Below are 13,476 nucleotides of genomic sequence, written 5' to 3' on the forward strand. Positions count from 1 at the left end.
TAAAAATGAAGAGATAAGAAAACAGCAAGGGCAAGAAATAATGCTGTTCCAGAAGATTCAAGAAAGACAACTTCAATGGTTTGGACACATGGCAACAATGGACTTGGAAAAGATACCATACATGGCGATACATACCAGAGTCCATGCAACTAGAAATGGAGGAAGACGGAGAATGTGTTGGATAGATGCGGTCAAGAATGACAGAACAAAAAGGTTAAAGATGAACAAAGCCATGAAGCTGATACAAGAAAGAAAGAGTTAACGGACTTCATTCAGCCCAATCATTGCTATTGAGTTGATGGATGGGAATCAAAGAAAAGAGAAGACAAGTGCTAAACTAAAATATGTAAATGGAAATTATGTAATTAACTTATTCATAAAATGTATGTGTGCGCTAATTTAGGGGACTACTCTGGTTTGTGCACCTGTCAAAAGGAAATTTACATAGTCAAATATACAATGTTTATTAATTATAAAGAACAGACCCAATATATACATGTTATTTAGCATTTTGTGGGGCTGTTGTAATTTCATAGATCTCTCTTCTTTTTTAAATTTTCAGTGAAGTATTAAGTATTCCTATAAAGTGACAGACTACTGTGGGAACAGATGTTCTTTTCACTGAACAGAGAACACATGGCAGTAGGTGTGTAGACATTCCTTACATATTGCCTCACCAATATGCCTCATTTTTCACCAAGAAGAGTCACCCTTTAGGGTGGAAAGAGTATTCCAGTTTGATGACTGATAAATCCTGACACATTGTAAGACTGACAGTTAATGCCACTTCCAATATGGAAGTATGTCCACTAGGAACAGGACTGAGACTATTGGAAACCTTGGTGAAAATAGTCAAACAGACATTAAATGATGATAAATTCCAGACACTACCAACTGAGAATGGATTCAAACATTTTAGAGATAAATCCAATTACAAAAAGTGGTGGGTACATACCATTACTTAAAATCATCTCTAGCAAACCCTCTTTTAATAATTCATAATGTTTTTAATAGGAATCATTTCAATCAATATTATTGCTTTGGCTCTGCAGAAAAACTTACTATGGTAGCACGTAGCCTTTTCCCCTCTTGCAACAATGTCTACAGAAAATGAGTGCAATTAAAGTAGATATCTGATTATTATTGTCCATTAGATTTATTATGGTAGGGGCCAACTGAGAAAGGAGCCCCACTGTACAGAGCGTTATACAAACAGGCTAACAGACAGAAAATCTTAGGATGGGTTTACTTAGGAGGGGATTTGCTAAACGGAAAGAAAGGAAGGTAGCGGGGACACTGATGGGAGGAAGGGGGACAAGGCAGTGGATAACAGGCAAGGGGAGAAGGAGAAGGGTGTGAAGGGCAAGTGTAGGCTGAAGTGAAGAGACAGATTTTTTTAATTCAGAAGCTCAAATCTTTACACAATTAAACAATGGTTATAACTGCAAGATTTCCCCCATATTTCAAAACTGGGAAACTGTGGCACAGAGAGGTACAGGGACTTGCCCCAGGTCACGGAGGAAATCTGGGAATAGAACTCAGATTTCCCAACTCTTGGTCCTGTGCTTCAACCTGCTTGCTCATGTTTTCTCTTCTACTAAGGAGGCTCTGAAATGCCAGCTTTGATTAAAAATTTTCAACACATTTTATTACTCAAACAAGGAAAAAGTGCTTTTCACCATATTAGTTCTGAGGTTATTGTGTTGATTAAATTCAGTTATGTACAGATGTCCCTTAGGTGAAAATCCAAGCAACATTTTAACTTCATAAAAATCATATAATATAGCAATGGACCAAAACAACCAATCAATTCAGATCTGTCAAGCGCAAAGGACATCATGCAGCACACAATCAAAATTAACTGTATCTGAAGGTTTGTCAACAGGAAAGCAAAATCTCCATTAGGAAGAAAGAGAAGGCAATTGCTAAACAAATTGGTGCAGCCCCTTTCCGGTTTTAGGAAGTGTATTTGTAGTGTGTATTATGTAAGTCACATAGCTATAACCTTGACCTAGTGTTACTTCTAGAGACTCAGCACTCCCAAAACATCAAATAAAGAAGTGCTGATTAGTACATAAAATAATGTTACATTACTTTTCAACTGGCATGACCAAATAGATGAGTCATCAATAACAGTTTTGAATTCAAGCAAATAACGAGAATTTCCATTCTGACACTGCCTATGCAGCATAAAGAAGGTACGGTTTGTTAGTTACTGCACACAGAGTGGATAGCTTCATGTGACAAAGAAAGGCACCATATGGGGAGTTATTAATTTGTAGTTCTAAAATATCTTTTAGTAATACAAAAGTACTATAGCACTACTATGAGCTCTTTCTGGGTTAGACAACTATTTACTTTTGAAATGCTGAAGCTATTCCTGGAGCAAGTTAAACAGATGTTTAGGTAAAGAGTATATGGCACTTTTAATTCCAAATTTGTAATGTAACATTTACACAGAACTCTGTATGCTTTGTGTTCTTCATCAACAAGACTGCAGGAAACATTCAGCACAAAAATAAGTTTAAGCTTTTCTTTTTCTTTCACCTTTCCCAGTATGTGAAATCCTGTGGCAAGTTCCCATTTACTAACCAGTGGTATTTCACTGATGCCTTTAGTCCCTAGCACAAAAGAAATTTTTTTTTAAAATGAAAGTTAATATATATCCTGGAATTTTTCATTTCAGCTTTGCAGTTCACCTTTAAATGACATCCTTCACGTCCTATTGATTATATATGAAGAAGTTACAGACCTGGTCATGTGGCTGGACACTGACCAGACTACTGTGTTTTGATCCCAATCCTGGACGTGTGTAATCTTAAGATTCCCTTGGTCTGAGCAGGTTCCAGTAATCTCTCTTCTTTAGCCTCTCTGGCACACATTCTGGGTATAGCTCTTCTGTTACCCCTTCTGGAAGTGGGATGTCCTGGTAAAGGTGTCCTAGGGCCCCCAGAACCAGTGCTGACTACACACACCCCAAGACACCCCAGTGGCTTATGCACACACTCTCTCATAACTCCAACTTTCTTGGCATTCTGGTTTATAGTTGTCCCCTAAGGGACATCTCACAGTTGAAGCACAAAGACTTTGCAAAAGGATTTCTAAACACCATCACACTTTACTTTAGACAGCAGAAGAGACAGAGATCTAGGCAAACAATAAAATATCTGTAGGCTACTCCTTGCCTCGCTTTCCTTACCAGTCTGGAGTATATTTAGCAGAATACTCTGACTAAATTCTAAGGGAGTCTAGGATCCCTCCTCTCCAGCACATGGCTTCTCCCCAGGAACTTGGAATCTTGATCTCTGACCTCTGCAGTCACCATCCTTCTACCCTCTAAAATGGCCAATGAGAGAACCTTCCTTTTTTAATTTCCAGCCCTCTTTGTCAGATGATCCCCATGAAAGCCTCAACTCTCTCCAGTCAGATGATCAGTTGCCTGGTTACTAGCACACCTGGGAGGTTCTTCTGGGCAGTAGCCAGCTCACTAACATATGATGTCTCCATTTGCATTTGCCATCAAGGTTTAATGACCCTCCACTGTTAGTTCTTTGTCAACATCTCTTGATTTTCAGACTAAGATGGAGGTAAAAAGCAGACAGCAGAAAAGTCAGACCAGTCTTACAATCAACATGAAGTTTGTAGTTTAATATCGATGCATAATGAGTCCACATCAATCAGAATTCATGAACTGTACATAGATTCACCAAATCATTACAGAAGGTAACAGTAACATCAAGACTGGTACAGTGCTAATTTCTTGATGGTTTTGCTTGAGCAATGAAAGAAGAAACAAAACTTCTGTTAATGCAGCAAGACCTTGTGAAATTCAATAAACCAGTTTTATTGGTAACATTTTTGGCCTATCACCTACAACACTCTTTATCTGTAAACGGTGCACCAGAGAGACTATAGCTATGTAACCTTTGTAAAGAGTGACACTCAGTTACCTCTGAAGGCTTGTCTACACACAAGTTATACCATTTTAACTATACAGTAGAACCTCAGTTGCAAACACATTGGGAATGGAGGTTGTTCGTAACTTGTAATATTTGTAACTCTGAACAAAACATCATGTTTGTTCTTTTAAAAGTTTACAACTGAACATTGACTTAATACAGCTTTGAAACTTTACTATGCAGAAGAAAAATGCTGCTTTCCCTTTTTTTTTTTTTTTTTTTTTTTTTAAGTAGTTTAAGTTTAACACAGCACTGTATTTGCTTTTTTCTTTCGTTTTTGGTCTCTGGTGCTGCCTGATTGTGTACTTCCGGTTCCAAATGAGGTGTGATTGACTGGTCAGTTCGTCACTCTGGGGGTCATAACTCTGAGGTTCTACTATACTAGAATAGTTAAAGTATTACAACCCTGCTAGTATAAGCAGAGTTATACCAGAATAAAGCACCTTTATACCAGTACAGCTTTTCCCATACAGGAAGGGGAATAAGCTATACCAATATACAGTACCTTTATCTCAGTATACCTGAATCCAAATTAGGAGTTCTACCAATATAACTACTTTGGTTAAAAAACAAAACAAAATCCATTAATTAAAGTAATTATACCAGTACAAACACTGTGCATAGGCCTGGCCAAAGAGGTAAATCTTATAGAGGCTTTCCCAAACTCTGTATGCATGGCTGGTAAGAGACTTGCATTTTGTGCATCAGTCTGGAATATGCCCCTCACCCCAAGGCAAAACAGATACCAAGTATATTCCTCCATAATGGACACTATGGCATTGGAGGAGGGGCACATCTTGAAACTAACAGATTAGGAATTTGGCCAGTTTACTAAAGCCTACAACAGTGCAGAAAGGGTTCAACAGAGGTTTAGGAAAAACAAAGTGCCCAACAGAGCTAAAAATTCCTAACACTAACTATACTTGCATACAAAAATGGTAAATTTTTGCAAAAGTGAATTAAGAGAGGCAGGGATCCTGCCTTCCCAGAATGTCCAGCTTGATATCTATTGCATGCTGTTGGAACACAATCATTTGAGGTTGTGACCCTTAGATACACATTTAGGTAGGACAGCACAAAGACATAAGCAGGTTGTGCATAGGGCCCCAATGGAGAACTCTACACAAAAGTTCGTAAGAACATAAGAATGGTCATACTGGTTCAGATTGATGGTCCATCTAGCCCAGTATCCTGTCTTCTGGTATTGGACACTGCCAGACGTTTCAGAGGGAATTAATAGAAGAGGTAATTATCAAGTAATCCATCCCCTGTTGTCCAGTCCCAGCTTGCGGCAATCATAGGCTAGGGACACCCAGAGTGTGGAGCTGAACCTCTGACCATCTTGGCTAACAGCCATTGATGGACCTATCCTCCAGGACCTTATCTAATTCTTTATTGAACCCAGTTATAATTTTGGCCTTCATAACATCTACTGGCAATGAGTTCCAAAGGTTTACTGTGCGTTGTGAGAAGAAGTACTTCCTTTCATTTGTTTTAAACTTGCTGCCTGTTAATTTAATTGGATGACCCCTGGTTCTTCTGTTATGTGAAGGAGTAAATATCCCTTCCTTATTCACTTTCTCCACACCATTCATGATTTTATAGACCTCTGTCATATCCCCCCATAGTCATCTCTTTTCCAAGCTGAAAAGTCACAGTCTTTATAATCTCTCCTCATATGGAAGCTGTTCCAATAATTTTTGTTGCCCTTCTCTGTACCTTTTCCAGGTACAATTTTTTTTTTTTTGAGACAGGTAGATCAGAACTGCACACATTATTCAAGATGTGGGTCTACCATGGATTTATATAGTGACATTATGATATGACTGTCTTATTATCTATCCTTTTCCTAATGGCTCCTAACTTTGTTAGCTTTTTTTTTTTTTTTTGATTGCTGCTGCACATTCAGTGGACATTTTTAGAGAACTATCCACAATTCCAAGATCTCTGTCTTGAGTGGTAACAATTAAGTTAGATTCCATCATTTTGTATGTATAGTGGGGATTATGTTTTCCAATGTGCATTACTCTGAATTTATCAACACTGAATTTCATCTGCCATTTTGTTGCCCAGTAACCCAGTTTTGTGAGATTCCTTTGGAACTCTTCACAATCTGGTTTGGACTTAACTATCTTGAGTAATTTTGTATCATCTGCAAACTTTGCCACTTGACTGTTTACCCCTTTTTATGAATATGCTGAACAGTCCTGACCCCAGTACAGATCCTTGAGGGACACTTCTATTTACCTCTCTCCATTCTGAAAACTGATAATTTATTCCTAGACTTTGTTTCCTGTCTTTTAACCAGTTACTGATACATGAGAGGACTTTCCCTCTTATCCGATGACTGCTTACTTTGATAATAGTCTTTGGTGAGGGACCATGTCAAAGGCTTTCTGAAAGTCCAAGTACACTATATCACCCTTGTCCACATAACTGTTGACCCCCTCAAAGAATTCTAATAGTTTAGTGAGGTATGACTCCCCTTTACAAAAGCCATGTTGACTCTTCACCCAACAAATCACATTAATCTATGTGTCTGATAATTCTGTTCTTTACTATAGTTCCAACCAATTTGCCTGGTACTGAAGTTGGGTTTACTGGCCTGTAATTGCCAGCATCACTTTTGGAGCCTTTTTTAAAAATTGGCACCACATTAATTATACCACAGACATCAGTACAGAAGCTTATTTAAAGGATAGATTACATACCACTTAGTAGTTCTGCTATTTCATATTTGAATTCATTCAGAACTCGAGTGAACACCATCTGGTCCTGGTAACTTATTACTGATTAGTTTACCAATTTGTTCCAAACCCTCCTCTAATGACACCTAAATTTGGGACGGTTCCTCAGATTTGCCACCTAAAAAGAATGGCTCAGGTATGAGAATCTCCCTGACGTACTCTGCAGCGAAGACCAATGCAAACAATTTGTTTAGCTTCTCCACAATAGCCTTATCTTCCTTGATTGCTCCTTTAGCACCTTCATTGTCCAGTCGCCCCACTGACTCTTTTGCAGGCTTCCTGCTTCTGATGTACTTAAATTTTTTTGCTGTCTGTTTTTGAGTCTTTTGCTACTTGCTCTTCAAATGCTTTTTCAGCCTGCTTAATTATACTTTTACATTTGACTTGCCAGAGTTTATGCTCCTCTCTATTCTCCTCAGTAGGATTTGACTTCCAATTTTTAAAGGATGCCTTTTGGCCTCTAACTGCTTCTTTTACTTTGCTATTTAGCTATGTTGGCACTTTTTTGATCTTCTTACTAGGTTTTTTAATTTGGGGTATACATTTAATTTGAACCTCTAATATGGTGTTTTTAAAAAGTTTCCATGCAGCTTGCAAGCATTTTACTTTTGTGACTGTTCCTTTTAAATTTCCACATAACTAGCTTCCTCATTTTTGTGTAGTTTCCCTTTCTGAAGTGACTGCTACTGTAGTTGGCTTCTTTGGTATTCCCCCACAGACAAGGATTTTAAATTGAATTATATTACAGATACTATTACTGAGTGGTTCAGCTATGTGCATCACAGACTGTGGGATCCATGCAGGCAATGCTTGAAGAACATTCACTTATAATTAAAGAGTGCTGTATAAGCCTATTACATTTACTCAAAATGTGCTGGTGTCAAACACACATGAATTTACTTTAATATTTCCACTTGCTGTTTAATTTTTCCTTTGCTAAAAGCGATAACCCACACTCAAGTTCAGAGACTGGTAGAACTACATTACAAAAGAAAACTGCTATTTAAACAGAATTCTAATTGTTTAACAAATTAACCTAATTTATTGAAATCAAAACAAGGTACATTTACTAGTAAAATGTCAACAATTACCGCAAATAAATTATGATTTAACTTAACACCAGGGTCACAGATTTTTAGCAATGACCAAAGTTTATCTTGATTACATCTCAGCACAGTGAGTGTAGTATATCAGAAACACTGTTCTGATTCACTGCAGGCAGTAGTGTATCAGAAACACAGTTTGCTCTAAATTTATCATTGGTTAACGAATTCTATGTCTACACTAAGCCTCTGGAAGCATAACTTATGTCACTCAGGGGTGTGAATAAACCCCCCCCCCCAGAGCGACATAAGTTATACTGACATAAGTGCTCGTGTGCACAATGCTAAGTTGGTGGGAGAGCTTCTCCCACTGACACAGCTTCTGCCATTCGCAGAGGTAGTTTTATTATATCGACAGGAGAGCCTTCTCCTGCCAGTATGGAGTGTCTGCACCAGACACCCTGCAGCGGTGCAGCTACATCGGTACAGCTGCACCACTGTAAGTGTAGACATGCCCTTAATAATCTTACGCTTTTTCACTTGAAGAATTTTTCTGTCCTACATTATTAGGAAAAATAATAGTTACAAATAGAAAAATAGAAGTTACACGTATGTCTTTCATTGTCCCTGAATAATGTCTATAAAATGAAATGAACATATGATCTTCAAATGTTATTTTAGCTGTCCCACGGGCATGACATGCATCTTGCTGATAGGTACAACACTATTTTAGGATCTTTTCCACCAGCACACTTTTCTTCAGGTATGTTGGCAACAAGAAGAAAGCCAAGGAAAGTGTGGGCCCCTTACTGAATGAAGGAGGCAACCTAGTGACAGAGGATGTGGAAAAAGCTAATGTACTCAATGCTTTTTTTGCCTCTGTTTTCACTAACAAGGTCAGCTCCCAGACTGCTGCGCTGGGCATCACAAAATGCAGAAGAGATGGCCAGCCCTCTGTGGAGATAGAGGCGGTTAGGGACTATTTAGAAAAGCTGGACGTGCACAAGTCCATGGGGCCGGACGAGTTGCATCCGAGAGTGCTGAAGGAATTGGCGGCTGTGATTGCAGAGCCACTGGCCATTATCTTTGAAAACTCGTGGCGAACCGGGGAAGTCCCGGATGACTGGAAAAAGGCTAATGTAGTGCCAATCTTTAAAAAAGGGAAGAAGGAAGATCCTGGGAACTACAGGCCAGTCAGCCTCACCTCAGTCCCTGGAAAAATCATGGAGCAGGTCCTCAAAGAATCAATCCTGAAGCACTTGCATGAGAGGAAAGTGATCAGGAACAGCCAGCATGGATTCACCAAGGGAAGGTCATGCCTGACTAATCTAATCGCCTTTTATGATGAGATTACTGGTTCTGTGGATGAAGGGAAAGCAGTGGATGTATTGTTTCTTGACTTTAGCAAAGCTTTTGACACGGTCTCCCATAGCATTCTTGTCAGCAAGTTAAGGAAGTATGGGCTGGATGAATGCACTATAAGGTGGGTAGAAAGCTGGCTAGATTGTCGGGCTCAACGGGTAGTGATCAATGGCTCCATGTCTAGTTGGCAGCCGGTATCAAGTGGAGTGCCCCAAGGGTCGGTCCTGAGGCCGGTTTTATTCAATATCTTCATAAATGATCTGGAGGATGGTGTGGATTGCACTCTCAGCAAATTTGCGGATGATACTAAACTGGGAGGAGTGGTAGATACGCTGGAGGGGAGGGATAGGATACAGAAGGACCTAGACCAACTGGAAGATTGGGCCAAAAGGAATCTGATGAGGTTCAATAAGGATAAGTGCAGGGTCCTGCACTTAGGACGGAAGAACCCAATGCACAGCTACAGACTAGGGACCAAATGGCTAGGCAGCAGTTCTGCGGAAAAGGACCTAGGGGTGACAGTGGACGAGAAGCTGGATATGAGTCAGCAGTGTGCCCTTGTTGCCAAGAAGGCCAATGGCATTTTGGGATGTATAAGTAGGGGTATAGCGAGCAGATCGAGGGACGTGATCGTTCCCCTCTATTCGACATTGGTGAGGCCTCATCTGGAGTACTGTGTCCAGTTTTGGGCCCCACACTTCAAGGAGGATGTGGATAAACTGGAGAGAGTCCAGCGAAGGGCAACAAAAATGATTAGGGGACTGGAACACATGAGTTATGAGGAGAGGCTGAGGGAGCTGGGATTGTTTAGCCTGCAGAAGAGAAGAATGAGGGGGGATTTGATAGCTGCTTTCAACTACCTGAAAGGGGGTTCCAAAGAGGATGGCTCTAGACTGTTCTCAATGGTAGCAGATGACAGAACGAGGAGTAATGGTCTCAAGTTGCAGTGGGGGAGGTTTAGATTGGATATTAGGAAAAACTTTTTCACTAAGAGGGTGGTGAAACACTGGAATGCGTTACCTAGGGAGGTGGTAGAATCTCCTTCCTTAGAGGTTTTTAAGGTCAGGCTTGACAAAGCCCTGGCTGGGATTATTTAACTGGGAATTGGTCCTGCTTTGAGCAGGGGGTTGGACTAGATGACCTTCTGGGGTCCCTTCCAACCCTGATATTCTATGATTCTATGACTTTATGGATTGGAATGGAAATGAACAACTGTGGTGAAACCCTGGCTCCAACAAAGTCACTGGAAATTTTGCTATTGACCTCAATCGAGCCAGAATTTCACTTTCGATATTTACAGGCATGGGTTTATTTCATTCTTGTTGTTTTTTTAAACTAAACAAATAAACCCATTTGTAGAATCATGGGGACAACAAGGTTTTCTGTGTATCCTTTTCACCATCATGTCTATGAGAAAATTGAATCGGAACATTCTGTGTTGGTTGAATACCAAGTTATCTGATCACATTAATGAAAGATACACCGTGTAACCTAGTCTCTCTCAGTCCTCAGAAGGTTTCATGTGGAAACACTATAGGTGCTGCTGTTCTATGGATGACTGCAAGCTGTTGTGTAATAAATAAGATCAGTTGTTTCAACTGGTCAGATTATCCCATCTTACCCTTTCTATTTCCTGAAGGTACAGGAGGGCAATATCTCCAGCCTTCTCGTAGCACGTAATGATTTCTTGTTCACGGTCCGTGTGGAGGTTACTAGTTGAAGATGAAATTGGCAACTTCTCTAGACAAAGGCCTGAAAATAAAACACAGTTTTAAAAGAGTTAAAACAATAGTCCTTAGGTTAAAACAATAGTCCTGTTTGGGAACCATGCTAAGCTAGCCTCTGGCAACGTTAGAGGAGGAGAACAACAAAAACGACTAAAGCATCGTGCTCCTGAACAGTATATAGCACCAAGACTACCACCCACACCTATTTCCCATTTACCATGGCCCTTTTAAGAACTCATTCATTTCTAGTTGCCTTCTCAGCCCCAAATCCTTTAATTCACTCTTCACCAAGATGTCACCAGAGTTGGTCACAAAAACAACTCAGAAGTCCCAAAACAAACACAAAGATGTCCAGTGGTTCCAGCTCCCCACAGCTGCCAGTTTCCTGGGCTTCCCTTTTCTTACTGCCAGGCCTCATGCTTCCAGCAGTCCCCAGCTACATCTCTCAATTCCACACTCCCTGTTGCCTTTTATATGAATCATCTGATTCCTCTCATGTGGGGTCATCCTGTAACGAGGACTGGCGAAGCCTCAGGCACACAACGGCAACCCACCCTATTATATACCCACCCCCACAACGCCTTCAGAACCATGCTGCTCTCTCCTGTGTCCCCTGGAAAAAAACAACCCCTCTCTATTTCCTCTGTCTCTATTTCCTCTATTCCCTCACTTTTCCTCTGTCACCAGCCCCGTGATGTCCAGGTCCATACAGTTTCCAGCTCTCCGCCATCCTGAATTCACTAACCATGACATGCAGGCGATCTTGCCCCTCAAAGGCTACCTGGCGTTTATTAATTCACTGCTACCAGGTACCCTATGGAGGAGCTTGGGCTACCCCATTTCCCTTCTTATCCTATGGGTCATCATTTGGGTGCCTGTCACCTCTCAGAAGAGTAGAGTCCAGCACGTACCACCTAAATGCTATGACAAGGTCTGGGTTCCTCCTTCCTCTATTCTGGACCCTACTTGGATTTCCCCTACATCCCAGACCAGCACCTGTCCCCCAAGACTCCTTTCTGTCTGGAGCAAATGCAGCTCTGAGGTTTGTTCATCCTCAGCTTCCTTTGTTTCACCGTTTCAGATACGAGGCCCGAAGCTTCTCCCTGATCTACAGAGTGGGTCAGAACCTCCAGCTCTACTGGTCCTCCTCCCAATATGGAGAGTTCACCAATCCCTGCTGGCAAAGTGTGTACTATGCTGCCCCTCTCTGGACTGCCTGGGATGCTAATTCCCAGTCCTGGTGAAAACTGTTCTTCCCTATTTTCCTCAAATTGTGGTCGTCCCGTCCCTTCCCCACTGCCGTACCAATCCATATGAGGGCAAGTCTTCTGCTTATGTCCTCTTCTCCCACACTGAAAACAAAGCTCTGGAGGTCTTATCCCTCCCCTCAGCAGAAATAGCCTCTTTGGAGGGGACCTCAACTACCTTGCCTGACTAAAATAGCAACCCACAAAGTCACACTCCGTGAGGGGGCAGTTTTTTCTGGATGTACCCCACTTGCCTGCAGCAGAAGCACACCACTGGTAACTCTAACATCACTCCTCTGAAACTTTGCCCCTTGGTGACAATAAGGGATTAGAAGCTGTTCTTTTATAGCATGATGGTCCAGGTTAGCCCCCACTCCTTCCCTCTGTTGACTTCTCTGCCCTTGGGGTAGCCTGGGTGCTGGCTTCCTGTCAATATCAGACTGCTGAGCTGGACCAACAGTGCCTATGGGGCTGGGCCTCTTACAGAAACAGCTCTACCCTCAACTTCTGTTGGTAACCCAAACTGATCTAAGATGGCTGCTTTTAGATCAGGGTATGAGCTTGACAGGATATCATTCACGGCTCTATATGACACTTGGGACTCCCCTGTTAAAAAAAGGTAGTCTGGAAGCCTAGGTGGATTCTTCCCAACCAGCAACCCACTAAGAAGTGCAGAGAAACTTCCACATCATCTCCCAAACCTAAAATTCCCTCTAAGCTGCGCAGCCACACAGCAGGCTATCAAGGACCATGCAGGCAGGAGAGGAGCCTCCTCCCCTGGCCCCAGTCCCGGAGCTGCCACAGCCAGGGAGAACTGCCTCTTCCCCCAGGACTCAGCTTCTGTGGCAAAAGTGGGCTAGGGGGAGTCCTCTCTCCCTGCCGCAGCTGTAGGGCAGCCTGCACCCCAAACCCCTCATCCCCAGCTCCACCCCAGCGCCCACACCCCCAGCCAAAGCCCTCACCCTCCGCACCCCAACCCCCTGCCTCAGCCCTGAGCCCCCTCCTGCATCCCAAACCCCTCATCCCTGGCCCCTCCCCAGTGCCCGCACCCCCAGCCAGAGCCATTGCAGCTCCTGCCACTGTTGTTGGAAGACAAACTGTACTTCCTGCGATTTCTGTTGGTTTTGTGCAGGAGGAGAATCTGAGTTTTCTACTGCTGCTTTGCTAACAGGAGGACAAACTCTTCCATCTTCTCCTTCTTTAGGTTGCTCCTTCTAGGACTACTTCCCTCCTTGGTAGCAGAGGGTTCAGAGATCCCGCTAACAACCTGGCATAACACCATGACTACGAACCTGATTCTATTTCCCCTTCAAGAACTCAGTTTCCAGTCCCTTTCTCAGACTAAAATCCTTTAATTCCATCTTCACCAAGCTGGCAATAGAGTTTGTCAC

At 41.9% G+C, this 13,476-nt stretch overlaps 1 protein-coding gene across 4 annotated transcripts in view; it reads right to left on the reverse strand.

Annotated features, from left to right (window-relative positions):
* The window catches only part of TTC7B (tetratricopeptide repeat domain 7B), a 314,696-nt gene that overhangs the window by 248,189 nt on the left and 53,031 nt on the right, over positions 1 to 13,476 (reverse strand). For all 4 annotated transcript variants that reach the window (XM_084630296.1, XM_084630295.1, XM_084630298.1 and 1 more), the window contains one exon: positions 10,733 to 10,863. In XM_084630296.1, the coding sequence (XP_084486422.1) occupies positions 10,733 to 10,863 (131 nt within the window). The remainder of the gene's footprint in view (positions 1 to 10,732; positions 10,864 to 13,476) is intronic.

This window comes from Lepidochelys olivacea (genome assembly GCF_965140295.1).
Source record: "Lepidochelys olivacea isolate rLepOli2 genome assembly, chromosome: 6".
NCBI classification, from domain to species: domain Eukaryota; kingdom Metazoa; phylum Chordata; order Testudines; family Cheloniidae; genus Lepidochelys; species Lepidochelys olivacea.